The sequence below is a fragment of the Melozone crissalis genome, unplaced genomic scaffold (assembly GCF_028551555.1).
Source record: "Melozone crissalis strain CALT ecotype California unplaced genomic scaffold, PUWL_Pcris_2 ptg000027l_1, whole genome shotgun sequence".
NCBI lineage: Eukaryota > Metazoa > Chordata > Aves > Passeriformes > Passerellidae > Melozone > Melozone crissalis.
In genome coordinates, this window is record NW_026535805.1 from 82,756,154 (window position 1) to 82,769,071 (window position 12,918).

General features: G+C 44.0%; 2 protein-coding genes across 6 annotated transcripts in view; one reads left to right on the plus strand and one right to left on the minus strand.

Annotated features, from left to right (window-relative positions):
- ANKRD6 (ankyrin repeat domain 6) overlaps positions 1–9,382 on the plus strand; it is an 85,353-nt gene extending 75,971 nt beyond the window's left edge. For all 5 annotated transcript variants that reach the window (XM_054279891.1, XM_054279892.1, XM_054279890.1 and 2 more), the window contains 7 exons: positions 302–406; positions 658–795; positions 1,025–1,201; positions 3,189–3,341; positions 3,894–4,007; positions 5,735–6,077; positions 7,083–9,382. In XM_054279891.1, coding sequence (XP_054135866.1) covers positions 302–406; positions 658–795; positions 1,025–1,201; positions 3,189–3,341; positions 3,894–4,007; positions 5,735–6,077; positions 7,083–7,639 — 1,587 coding nt within the window. In that variant the 3' untranslated portion in view covers positions 7,640–9,382. The remainder of the gene's footprint in view (positions 1–301; positions 407–657; positions 796–1,024; positions 1,202–3,188; positions 3,342–3,893; positions 4,008–5,734; positions 6,078–7,082) is intronic.
- A 1,007-nt stretch (positions 9,383–10,389) lies between these two features.
- Positions 10,390–12,836, minus strand: LYRM2 (LYR motif containing 2). Its single transcript, XM_054279895.1, has 3 exons — positions 12,773–12,836; positions 12,481–12,621; positions 10,390–11,566 (listed from the first exon to the last, which is right to left on the minus strand). Exons 1-3 carry the CDS (start codon positions 12,815–12,817, stop codon positions 11,486–11,488), a joined length of 267 nt encoding a protein of 88 aa, XP_054135870.1. The 5' UTR covers positions 12,818–12,836; the 3' UTR covers positions 10,390–11,485.
- Positions 12,837–12,918: the final 82 nt, after the last annotated feature.

Consider the following 12,918-nt stretch of genomic DNA (forward strand, 5'->3'; position numbering starts at 1 on the left):
CCCTCCTCCTGGTCACCTCTGCATGAAAAGGGCTGGGCTTTTCTTGGGAACCAGCCCAAGGACAGCAGAGGAGGTGCTCAACCTTCTAGGGGACAGCAGAGTGCTCCAAGAGACTGAGCTCAGTGCTGGTGTGTTTTCACAGCCATGAACACCCACGTTGCTTGGCTCATCAGTGTCCATCTGGCAGTGCACTCTCCTTTATCTGTTGCCTTTCAGAAAAGGAAAAGGTCTGCTCTGTTACTTGTCTTCTGTGGTAGGAAAGAGCATGACATCACTGAGTAACAGTGTGGTCTGTCTTCAGGTCTCGCGTTTTAACCGTGGGAGAAGCCTGAGGAAGAAGAGAGAGAGACTGAAGGAGGAAAGGAGGGCTCAGTCGGTGCCACGGGATGAAGTGGTGCAGAGCAAGGTACAGCCTGGCATTACCAGCTGGATCTGCTGTAAGGGGGGACTGTCACCAAAACCCATTAAGGACACAGTCTGTTTGGAGCTATCACTGTGCATGGCCCCAGCAGCTGCCCCAGGCAGTTTGTCATGCTCTGCTGCTAAAGCATTTCCCACTCACATGTGCAGAGCAGCTTAAAGCTGGGCAATCGAAGAAGAGGATCCTTTTCCCCATCTCTTCAACTGCTCTGAACTCCCTGTCTTTGCTTCAAGCAGGGCAGTGTCTCAGCTGCTGATGACACACCAAGCAGTGACCAGCCCCCAGAGAGGAAGAACAATCTGAAGGATAAACCCCGGTCAGCCTCACCAGATCCCAAAGGGAAAAAGAGCAAAAAGAAAAAGCCAAAGGAAAAGGTATCGGTAGATTTAAAACAGCAGAGAGAAAGAAGGGATAGCTGTTCAGAAGTGGTGTGGGTCCCTTTGGTGTGTTGGGGCAGCAGCTCCACCATGCTCCTGGGGCAGAGATAATCTTCAGATAAAAGTAATTTTTGCTGTAATTGTCACAATGAATTTTTCCCATTCCCACCAGGAATAGTTTACCAAGGGGCTCATATAGGCAAAACACTGTGTGTATGTTATGCAGGTTTCAGCACTCTCAGACCCCATCTCCCCAGCTGACCAGCAGGCAGTCCCTCAGCCCCAGAAGAACGCTCCCAAGCGCAGAAGCAAACACCACTGCCCCTCTCCACCCCCTCCCCACGAGGTGCGAGCCTACCAGCTCTACACGCTGTACCGAGGCAAGGACGGCAAGGTGATGCAGGTGAGCCACTGTCCTCACACAGGGACACACTGCAGGGAGCCTGGGGAGCTGGGACAAAGGCAATGGACAGAATATATGCTCCACTCACTGCACTCTCAGGGGCAGGAAATCATGCCTTGGGATTGGTTTTCCTTGTTTGGTCTTCCAGCTGCATTTTGGCCTGAAGTCTGGCAAACAATAAGCTGGTTTTGTGCCTGTTAAAGAAGACATACTTAAGTAGTTTTGATCTGCAAAGATAAGAGGTGATTGGAAATGACATGAGAACTTTCATTGTATACTTTGGAACATTAAGAGCTCTGACAGAAGAAAGAAAATTTCCAAGGAAAAGCAGTGTGTAAGAATCCAAAGCTTACTTCCTAAACCAAGAGGCTGAGTAATCTCAATAGATTTTGTTCCAGTTCTTTTTGGGTTTTGCAACATGTCTTTGGGTATTCTTTACTGGGGGCAGGATTTCTATAGAAACTGGAAAACAAATAAACCTGGAGCTACCAGGCCACGTGCATTTATTCCAGTTTGGAGAATACTATTTTAGTCACTATATTACGCAATAAATTACCAGTAGACATTTATAAGAAAGCATAAGAACAGTCATTAAATGGACGTATGGACACTGTACTCCTGGAAGGTCTGTCCTTTCATTTCCTTAGCTTCTCACATCCATACATCAGCTCTTTTAAGTCCCTTCCTGTAGTTCAGAATTTCAGCAGATTCTGAAGACCATTGAAGTCAGACTTCTAAGGTTTTACTGGCTGTTTACTGCTTTCCAACCTCTCCATGTAATGTTTGAGAAATTTCCAGACAGGGGCACTATGGAATTATCCTATAGCAGACATCAGGAAGGCTGGGGGACCTTTCATACATTAAAGGCATAAAAGGGCAGAGAGGTGCAGAAGGACTTGGGGAGTAGAGAGGTGCAGAAAGCAGACAGGACTTGTACACAAATCTCATCTGTTCACAAAGATTAGTTTAATAGCGCTAGACTCCCATGCAGTATTTCCTGAAATACATGATACTCCTCTCTCCTTTCCTTTTTTGCTTGTCTGTCTTCTTTGATGCCCTGAGGCCATGAATAGCAAACATACTTTCTGAAGTGCATGTACTTCTGAAGCTTTCATTAGTGCTCAGCAAACCACCCACCTTTCCCTGCCAAGGGAATAACCCCCAGTTTATGGAACATTGCTGTGGGGCTAAAGAAGAGAGGGAGGTTCCTCTGCAGACAGAGTTCAGAGCAGATGCTTTGGGCTACTGGCAGAGCCCCTGAAGGAGCCACTTTCTGCCTTTGGGCTGCAGAGGAAGCTGATGAGGTTTAGCTGTCCTTGCTTAAGGGAGCCTTTTGTGACCATCTCCCAGAGAGATTTAGATGTGGTCAGTGCAGCTGCCCTTGCAGAGGGGCCATGGGATGGTGTCACACGAGTCAAAGGCAGGCACAGGAGTGCCCAGCAGGCAAGGGGCAGCTGAATGCCAGGGGAGTGAGGGCAAACAGAAGCAGAGAGGCCTTGCCATCCAGTACAGAAAAAGGACAGAGCACGTGACTGGCATTACATTTAAAAGCAAATGCACACAATGCACATGCATCCACAAAATCAGATTTTTTTTTTTTACAATTGAGAATTACAGAATTGAGACACAGGATATAGGCCTGTGGTGGTATTCCCTGAGCCAGCACAGAGGCTCTGAGCTCAGTGCTGCTTGTAGCCCCAGTGAGATCAACACTGCTGTGTAAGGGTGTGTCCATACACACCAGACTATCCCTGTGCAGGCTGTGCTTTTTCAGCTCACGGCCCATCTGCTGAGCTGCTGTAAGGTACTGTCAGGAGGGTGAGATACAGTACATGGGATAGAAGAACCCAGGACTCACTGAAGAAGGCTATGATAATGTTCCAGGTGTGCTAAAAGGTTGGTGGGGTGTAGTAAACGTATCCTCATCATTTTGATCTGCAAAGGTAAGGGGTGTAGCAAGTAAATGTATCATCATCACTCCTTTCAGGCACCCATAAATGGATGTCGTTGTGAGCCCCTGATAAATAAACTGGAAAATCAGCTGGATGCAACAGTGGAAGAGATAAAAGCTGAGCTTGGGACAGTACAAGATAAAATGAACATTAAGCTGGGCCAGATGGAAAGCAAAACTCAACATCAAGTAAGAACATGACCTGAAGTTCTGCTTGCCTATATGATTCAGAAACATATCCTAAACTTCATTAATATTTTCATTGTAATGATTCATTTTTTGCTTCTTGTGTTGTAAAAGCAAACCTGCACTCTAATACTCAAGTCCAGGGAACTGTGACATTCCACTGGGAACTGATGTTGCAAACTAGGGTCTTGAGAAAAAACAATTTATTGTGTTAAGTGGCTTCTGGTGCTTGTTTAGACAACAAATCTTAAGGGCTTGAGCCATTAAGAGAGAAAGAAGGCAGTCCTATGACTAGTCTGTTCATAATTGTCAAAATTCTCTTGCTGAATTATGTATGCATTGAGATTCAAGATCCTCTAAATTACTTTTTATTTTTAATTTAATAGTTATTCATTGGTAATTTTGTGATTGAGCCTCTTTGCAAGCTACATCTAGTTGTAGTTGGCAGCATTCTAGAAACAAAGACTGGAAGACAGACTGTAGTTACAGGGTTCAGGGGTGGGAGTTTGGTGTCTCACACGATGATCTCAGCTGCACAGTGTTGTTTCCCCGCAGCTCCGAGTTCTGGACAAGCTGATGGCCGAGCGGCTGTCGGCAGAGAGGACAGAGTGCCTGCACCGCCTGCAGCAGCACACGGAGCTGGAGAAGAGTGAGGGGGAGAAGCGGCAGGTAGGGCTTGAAGCAGCCACTCCCTCTTGGTCCATCCCCTGGCAGGTCAGCTCAGGAGTTTCATTCCAGCAGGCAGAAAATATCAGAGATGTGTCACATCTGTTAAAACAGGTAAAAGAACTTCAAAAACCAATTTATTCCTACCCACCATCTTAGTCACTAAACCAAATTTATGATGTTTTTGCAATAGAAATGAGGAATGTGAAATCCAGTGCTGTAATTTAATTTGGTGCATCTCTAGTGTGGGATCTACAACAAAATACTGTTTTTCTAACATAGTGATTTGCAAAAATTTCCAGCACTTAATTTTTCACAGTTGTGCTTTCAGCTTTTGCTTCATTAGAGGACATATGTAGGAACATATCCAAATAGTAAAAAAGACAAAGATCTGTGTTGTTCCTTTTCCTTCTCATCCATTTGGTTGTGGGCCCTGGGAATCTCTCCCTTCTTCTCTATCTGATCTTTTTCCCTCCCATGTATTAAAAGGCTGAAGTTTTTTCCTCTGATGTTAGCAACACAGCACCATCTCCAAGCTGTGTATTACTGCCAGTAGGAAAGTCCTTTTTGGTATGCTTGTTCAACCAGCAGGACAAGAACAACTGCTCCCATTGAGATCCAGCTCCTGCAAAAACTCACCATTTAAAACCTACTGAGAAATTTGTGTTTCTCCACTCAAACATGAATTTAAAAAACTGTTCATTTTCTCATTATTGGTATTCTTACAAGAACTGAGAAGTACACTTTGTGCTAGGAAAATATCATGAGTGTTTGTAAGACCATTCCAAATCCATGTAAAAAGACTGACAGCTGTGATAATCCTTGCATAGGATACTGATCAAGATACTTGGGTCTAATGTCCATCAAACACTCTTCTCCAAAGAAAAGTACTTGCCAAACTAAGGCAGCTTTGATTTTTATTTTGTAAGAGACCTAAGTCTTGCATTGGCTTCTGAACATCTAGGCTTGTGCTCCATCTCCTTGTAATCTTCATTTAAGACACAAGATGCTGGAGTGATACATCACTGAACTGAATTAAGTGATGTCAGCTGTTTCTGCTCAATTAGGTCTAATTGAAACACCTGAAAAAACAGAATTGGGCTATACTAAACACACTGACTAAATATCCTTGTGCCTAGGAGGGCCTGACCTAAATTTGTGATGTCACATGAACAATAGGGTGAGAAGAGCTACTCCTACTTTAAATTATTTAAATGCATCTGCAGCTGACACTTACTAAGCATCTGTGTAATTTGAAAGCTGTTACTGATTTATCATTTAGTGGGGGACTCACCTTTATGACTGAATGAACAGAGAAGCAGAGGTTGGTAATTGTATAAAGTTGTCTCCCAGAGTGTCTAATTTGAATTTCACTCTTAAAAAATGACCATGTGGTGTTCCTTGCACTTACAAAATACCATTGACTGTAGGTTTAGACAAGTCATCCCTGATAGAGTACTCAGAGTTGAATTGGAAGTAGCATATTCATATCTAAGAGGTGGTAACTTAGACTAAAGAGACTGCCTTTCATAAGCTCATGCATAGTTCTCCATCTTTTTTGACCTGGAGTCCTCTAAATATTCCCCGTGGCAGCATGCCCATCTGAACAGGGAGTCTAAGCCCACAGATACCCAGCTTGCTTCTCTGTGTCCCTGCCACATGCCCTCAGCAGCCCAGAAACCACAGGATGTCATAATAGGATTAGGTAATTTACAGTCTCTTTCTGATAGATTTCCTTGGTTGATGAGCTGAAGACCTGGTGCTTGTTGAAGATTCAGAATCTGGAGCTCAAGCTTTCTGGAGATTCCAGGTCATCAAGACCAAAATCAACTTTGTCCACTTGTGAGTCTCTCACTGAGACCCTGGATACTGACAACAACCCCAACAGTGCCAAGGACTGTAAAGCCAACCAGCCTGTGCTGCAGTCGGAGGGCTCCCACCAGCATTCCTACATCACACTTCCAAACAGCCTCTTGGAAGATGGGGGAAGGAGCAGAGTCCAGATGCCAGAACAAAGCTTTGGGCAACACTTTTGCATTAAACAAGATGGAGCATTGGGTACAACCACGTCAGGTACTTAGCTGTCATATCCCTTCAAGGGCGAGCTCAGTAACTGAGGGGCACTTGTATTATTTACAATAACTCTGGTGGTGTGCTTTCCCCCCTCCATATGCCTGATGGCTTGGGATTTGAATACCCTTCAAGGCAGCCACTGGGAATATTTTAAGAGGTGACTGGGTGGAATTCCACTGATTGTTCCTGATGCTTCTACTTTTGCTTCTTTGAAGCAAAAGTCCTTTGGTGCTTTGAATAACTCTTGGCCCTGCAAGCTTTTGAAGAAAAAAAAAAAAAAAGAAATATGCAGAACAGCCAGGTGTCCACAGCAAAGCATAATGCTACCTGAGCCCTGGCTTCTGTAAGATACAATCTGTATGTCCCCTAAACACTAAGCAAAGTGAACAGGCATGGATGCCCCATCAAATAGAAAGGCATATAAGAGATCTTGTGGTGCTTGAGTGTGAGCTGTTCTGCATTGAAACAGTTCAAAAGCACAGAAATGTGTGATCTTTCCAAAATTACTGGGACTGCAAACTTTGTAGAAACAGGGAGATCATAAATATCAGCAGACACAACCTACTTTGGAAATCTAGCCTGATAGTTGTTAAATGTCCTTCTGATGAAGTCACAGAAGGGTTTGGATTGGAAGGGGCCCTAAAGATCATCTAGTTCTAACCCCCCTGCCATGGGTAGGGACACTTTCCACTGTACCAGGTTGCTCAGAGCCACATCCAGCCTGGCCTTGCACACTTCTGAGGATGGGCAACCACAACTTCTCTGGGTAATCTGTGCCAGTGCCTCACAGTGAAGAATTTTTGGCTAGTATTTATGTCCTCTGCCTGTTGTCCATCCTTTAATGACTTTCTATTACATCACCTGACTGTGAAGATGTGATAAACTAATATAAGCCTGTACTAGGTACACACAAAACCCCATCATTCATCAAACAACGAGGTCTTCTGAGTGCTAAAATAAATGCCCAGAGCTTTCTTAATATATTGTCTATAATTTGTTCTATAGGTACAGAGCAACAGGTGGCTGGTGGACCAGTTTCTTCTTCTGCCCCTGCTCAAGATGTCAGGCCAAAGGACAAAGCTGTGAGTGCCAGCACGTTCCACAAGTTCCAGCAGGAGCTGCCCTCCTCCGAGCTTTCGGGCTCCAAATTAAGACACGTTAAAGTTCAAGCTGCCTTGCAGTCAGTGACTGAACCTGCAAAGGCTGAACCACAGAGCGGATGCTTCCTTGACAAAGGAACTCAGACGAAGAAGTCCAGCAAAAGCGGGCAGTCGAGGCACAAAGCTGTGCACCACGGCGGGGCACAGCAGGGCCAGGAGCAGCAGCCCTCGGGCCCGCCTGCCCCTCCGCTCAGAGACACCTCCCAGGCCCTGGAGATAACCCAGTACTTCTTCGAGGCCGTCTCCACGCAGATGGAGAAGTGGTACGAGCGGAAGATAGAAGAGGCCCGGTGCCAAGCCAACCAGAGAGCGCAGCAGGACAAAGCTGCGCTCAAGGAGCACATCAAATGCTTAGAAGAGGAGCTGAGCAAATTAAGGACTAAGGTGCAGAAAGAGAGCTAGCACCTGCCAGGCAGCTAATCAAACAACGGGACTCATTTTGGAACCTGCTGTATGGGAATTGGGCATATTGATAGATATTTGTAGTGCCTGTTAACATCCAAACACAACACTCTATTTCAGGAGTAGAAATAACTTTGGAAACTCCAGAACTGAGGAGAGTTCATATGCAAACTATATTGATAACAAAGAGATGCTGCAGATTAGATCCTTTCTTTGTTATTTTCAAGAGTCTGTCAATATTGCACTCTCAGTTTCCAGATGCTGCTTGAAACCAAACTGCATTAGTAACCAAAACTGCTTTCTGAAAAAGGAATTCCCTTACTTCCACACAGGACACAGACTAGAGGGTTCTACTGTATGCTGCATGTAAACACATTGTGTTACCAGTACTGAAATAAATCCAAGATGTGTGAAAGTTTTTGACAGAATTACTTAGTGATGAAGGGCTATTGATCCTATTTTAGATACTCCCAGGGCCTCTCTCTAGTCAGGAGAGAAGCCAAAGAACCCACTCCAGGTACAAGCCCAGGTAGCTGACAGATGCAGGCTTCCAGCTGGGAGAGGGCAGGCAACCGTGGAGGGAGATGCTAGGGCAAATCATCCCAATAGGTACAGAAGCTTCAGCAGAAGCTTCACTTTGCTTTTCTCTTGGTTTTCCATTATTAAAACAAGCACTAAATCTGATTTGTCTTTTTTTTTATGGTGTCCTGCTTGCAGAGCTCCTCGTGATTACACTATTGTTGAGGCTCTGCTCCAGTAATCTGACTAAGAATTTTGTTTAGGGCATGGATGACAAGTATTTTACTGTAACCATGGTCTGCTTTTTAGGTTGAATGTTTTATATAAATCTTTTTTCCTTCAAGCAGGAAATGGCTAAATTGTCTACTATTGAAGAAGCTTGAAAAAGTCCTTTATCTAAGGAAGTGAAAGCTTGGCTTCCTGAATTCAAATTTTATTTTTCTGCAGTCAGGATTTTTTCTCAGGCACCTTGCCCAGGACTGTCTACCTTTTTTCCTCTGAATGATTCCTCCTGGTTTTTTCCCTTCTGTCTCTAAAAAGGAGACCAGGCCCTGATGAGTCTACAGGTTTTAGGACAAACAGTCCCACAAAACAGCACTCAACATTTAAAGTTTTATAATTGCGTTTTGTTATCAAATCAGAACTTTCATTGACCAATGTTGTCCATGCTGACAGACTCCAGATAACTTCAAGGCACTGTAACTACTGCATCTGCATCCCTTTAGGGTTTCCTCCTTACACATCTGAGAAGGCTCCATCAGATCCTGCTAGAAATAGAAGTTTATTTACCAGATCATGATAGAACAACTGTTCAAAAACAGTCCCAACACAGGATGGTACTGTTATTCCAAGGAGAAAAATATTTTCTGTACTAAGGAGCTCCAAAATCAATACAAAATACTTTACAGTGTTGAAGAATGCCATTCACTAATTAGTAATTAAGCTTTTGTCTTCTTAGCAGATGTATAAAGCAAAAAAGTCCTATTATATAACAATATTTTTAAAGTTCCTATTAATGCACTATCATGACAGGAGAAGTGTATCTGCAGCTATGGAAATACTAGTTTTCTTGCTCTGACTTCTGTAGTCTAACATAGACACTTTGGTATGTTTACAGTTTTGTTTGAGCTACAGTAGGAATGCAGAAGCATGCTATTGAAGTTTTGTATCCCCTGGATGAAGTTCATGTCTTGCCAAGCAATTAAAGTAAGTGTTGCTCAGAAATGTGTGGTGTAACATTTTCTAGCCACAGAAAACTGACACAGTCCTCACTTGACTCTGAAGGGGGAACAGAAGATTGGACTTCAACTTGTAAGCTTTTTGTTTGTGGTTATAAAACACAGAAGTGGAATCTGCCATCTGTGCAGGAGGCTGCAGTGGCTGGTGCAGGTGCCCCGTTCAGAAGTTACAGGGCTGAGTTGTGCACAGATCCCACACACACTCCTGAGCTTGCTCAAGGGAGAGGCTGTGCCTTTAACTCCCCATACAGACCACACTGGACCACACTCCTAGGTCCAAGTAATTTAAGTAAACCCAAGTAATTACCAAGTAATCTAAGGCAGTAACCAGGCTGCAGGTTACTGATTTTAGAGGTTCTCTGAGGCCAGTGAGTGTATGGTAAAATAAAGAGAAGCATTTTCTGCTAATTCCTTTCTATACCCCTCCCTTCTTCAAAACTGTGAAAGACTTTATAAAATAGGTGTGACCTACCTACCTGTCTCTTCAGGTAAATTTACTTACCCTCACAGGCTGTACTTGGACTCTTAAAGGCTTCTGGCTGGCAGTTTTATACCTGGCAAGCCCACAGAGCAGTGGAGATAAAGGCAGCGGCACTCAAGGCATCAACATCTGTCCAGGGCCCTGTCAGTCCTAGCTCTGGATTACGTGCCCACAACCTGGAAATGTACAAACTGGGAGTACAGGAGGTAATGCATGCTCTGGGCTCTGAAAGGAAAGCACCATGGTGAGGCAGCAGGGCTCAGCCTCCTGATTAAGGAACAGAAATCCAAGCACTGGCTGAAGGGGAATGGAAGGCTACTGTGATAACTGCCAACATTGGTTATGGTTGTTTAGTCAAAATACCTTTGTGAGCAGCACTTTCTCTTAACGTGAAAAATACATCCCCAATACAAAAATGTTCTGTCAGTCTGTTCTACCAGAAAATGTTAATAAACTGTAAATTTTAAATGAAGAGTTTTTAGATATGTATTTTTTCACTGACTGACTAAAGCTCAGAGGCTTCAGTCTATACAGATCTGAACCACAGCTCCTGCTCTCACCTGGGGTCATTCCTCCTGTAGCCTGGAATTCTGTCCTGTCCCTTCCCTGGTGCCAGTGGTGATCCCTATTTACCAGATTTGCTGCCAGTTTGTGCAGCTCAGGAATTCTGCAGAAAACCACCTTTGAAACAGGGGTTCTCCTCAAGGGATCTACAATAGCAGAGTGGAAGAGGGAAGAGATCCTGCATGTCTTGGAATCACAACCTAAAATGGTAAGGTATCAATCTGCTGCTGCCTGTCTAGTCATGTGGAGAAAATCCCCAGCTCATCCAGGCATTTTTAAATTACATGGAAAAAAAAGATACACCACAGCTCAAAGGAAAGTGAGAACAGTTGCAAGCTAACGATTAGAAGTAAAGTAGTATAACATTTGAATACACAAATCATAACTTTTGCAGTTAGTATTTTTTACCTGTGATTTTTCTTTATATATTGACTTTTACATACTAGTTTGAAGGTATCTGGTAATAAACATTTCTGGGGCTAAAATCTCCCATTTTCATAAATAAAGACCTCTCCTTTTAAGTTTTATTCAGCTACTACTGAAAATCAACATCTACACACAAAACATTTTTTAATGTTTGTTTGTTCTGGGCCAATATATCCCAAATTCTTTTTTTAATCACAAATTTTGGTGAAAATACTTGGTATAGTACATGAACAGCTGTCACTGAGAATATTACCAATTACAGCTACCACAGTAAAAAGCAGACAAAATAATCTGGCATATATTTATTTTCCATTGTAGTGGCATTAACACAGCTGTTTTAACTGTAGTTTTTGGTGTTTTCTGCTTTCCCTGCAGCACATGGTACATCATCCATGCAGTTCTTTAATGTCCTTTGTGCTCAAGTCATTTCCACTTCTGAGGGTAGCAAAACTGAGAAATGGACTGGGGAAGGGGGAAAACCAAAACCCTCACTGTGGTAGATTTCCCCTTCAAACATCACCAGGTTGCCAGCAAAGGCCACCATTGTAACCACATTCTGGAAAAAAACACTGTGCCTATTTGCAATAACTAAAAATTAAACTGTCAACAAAATGAAGATCAGGATTTTGCCAGCTTAAGTGTTCTCTGAAGTTCCTGAAGTTGCATGTTGCCTTGAGTAATCATCATCCTGATGGCATCCTGTAACAGAGAATGGAATCTAGTGAACTGTATGTCTGTACACAGCATGGGTTTTACACAAGCACAAAGACTTTTAATGCATTAAAATACATTCAATAACATACAACTCTTACTGGCACTACTGTCATTTACTTGTGTGACATAACACAGATGGTTCAAAACCAGGTAAATAAATGGATTCATTTTCTCCAGTTCCTTAATGTACTTGGTAGTAGCTTTGCTTTCAAACTCAGTTTAAAAGAGGATTCAAACCCCTAATAATGGTTTCTTTATGCCTGTGTGTGTATTGCCTTTGCAAGCCAGTAGTGAGACCAGCACACAAGCATTATGGAGAGGGTTTTACACAGCAGGTACTGGTTTCTCTCAACACTAACTAAGGGTCTAAGGCTTTGTCTGCATCGTTCAGCCACCAACTCCTTGGGCACTGGCTAGACCAGGGACTGAACGAGGAAGCAAAGGACAGGATATGTACAAGAAATGTGAAGGTTTCTGCATTTCAAACTTGCTTCATTATCCTTAACCATCCCATCTGATTGTATTCTGCTTAAATATAGGTTAAATTTAAGCTAAAAAAAAAAAGCTATAAAAAGCTTAACTGTTACTAAGTTTGTGTTAGTTACCATATAGATACAGGTTTTCCTGATCTGTGATTTGAGTAAGTACAGTATTTGTTGATTAGGTTTTTAATTTCAGATTATTCTCTAAAAATTTGAGAAACTGTACTACTGCTAAGAGAGGGGGATAATATTTAGAGATACTGGGTTATTTCTTCACATAAATGAGGGAATAGTAACAGGGGACTTTTCACCAGTCCGGAAGCGACACTACAAAACAAACCCCAAGACACACGACAGGAGAGTGTAGTGACCATGCCCGAGGCCAGGCGATCAGAGTGGCGGGTTCCCAATTCTCACCTCTTCTGTAGCATACTTATTTCTCTTGAATTCCTCCCTGGCCCAGTCCCTTAAGTAGCGGCGATCCTGCTCAGCAGGGACCTCCCGGATAGCCCGCAGGATCTTGCGGTACAACTGAAGGACCTGCTGCCGCCTCAGGAACTGCCAAGGAGAGAGGGAAGTCTGCCCGCCGCCCCAGGGGACTGCTGCACGCTGCGCCCTCGGCGCTTTGCTTTAATGGGTATGTAAACAACCACCGAGTTCCCCATCGTCTGTACAGGACGCAGCTTGCCCGAGCCCCCGTGCCCCGTACCTGCTTGAGGGTGAGCGCGGCCGGCGGGAGCCGCCCGGCGGCCATGACGCGGCTCCGCCCCTGCCCCGCCACGGGGCCGCGGAGCCCGCCCCGCGCGGGCGGGGCCGAGGCCGCCATTTCCGGCGTCACCGCAGCGCTCACGGCCG

Coding starts and splice junctions, on each gene's coding strand:
- LYRM2 (XM_054279895.1), bottom strand. CDS start 12,817: ATGGCCGCCGGGCGGCTCCCGCCGGCCGCGCTCACCCTCAAGCAG. Junction 12,622..12,772: donor CCGCGCTCACCCTCAAGCAG/GTACGGGGCACG, acceptor TCTCCTTGGCAG/TTCCTGAGGCGGCAGCAGGT. Junction 11,567..12,480: donor ATAAGTATGCTACAGAAGAG/GTGAGAATTGGG, acceptor TCTCTGTTACAG/GATGCCATCAGGATGATGAT.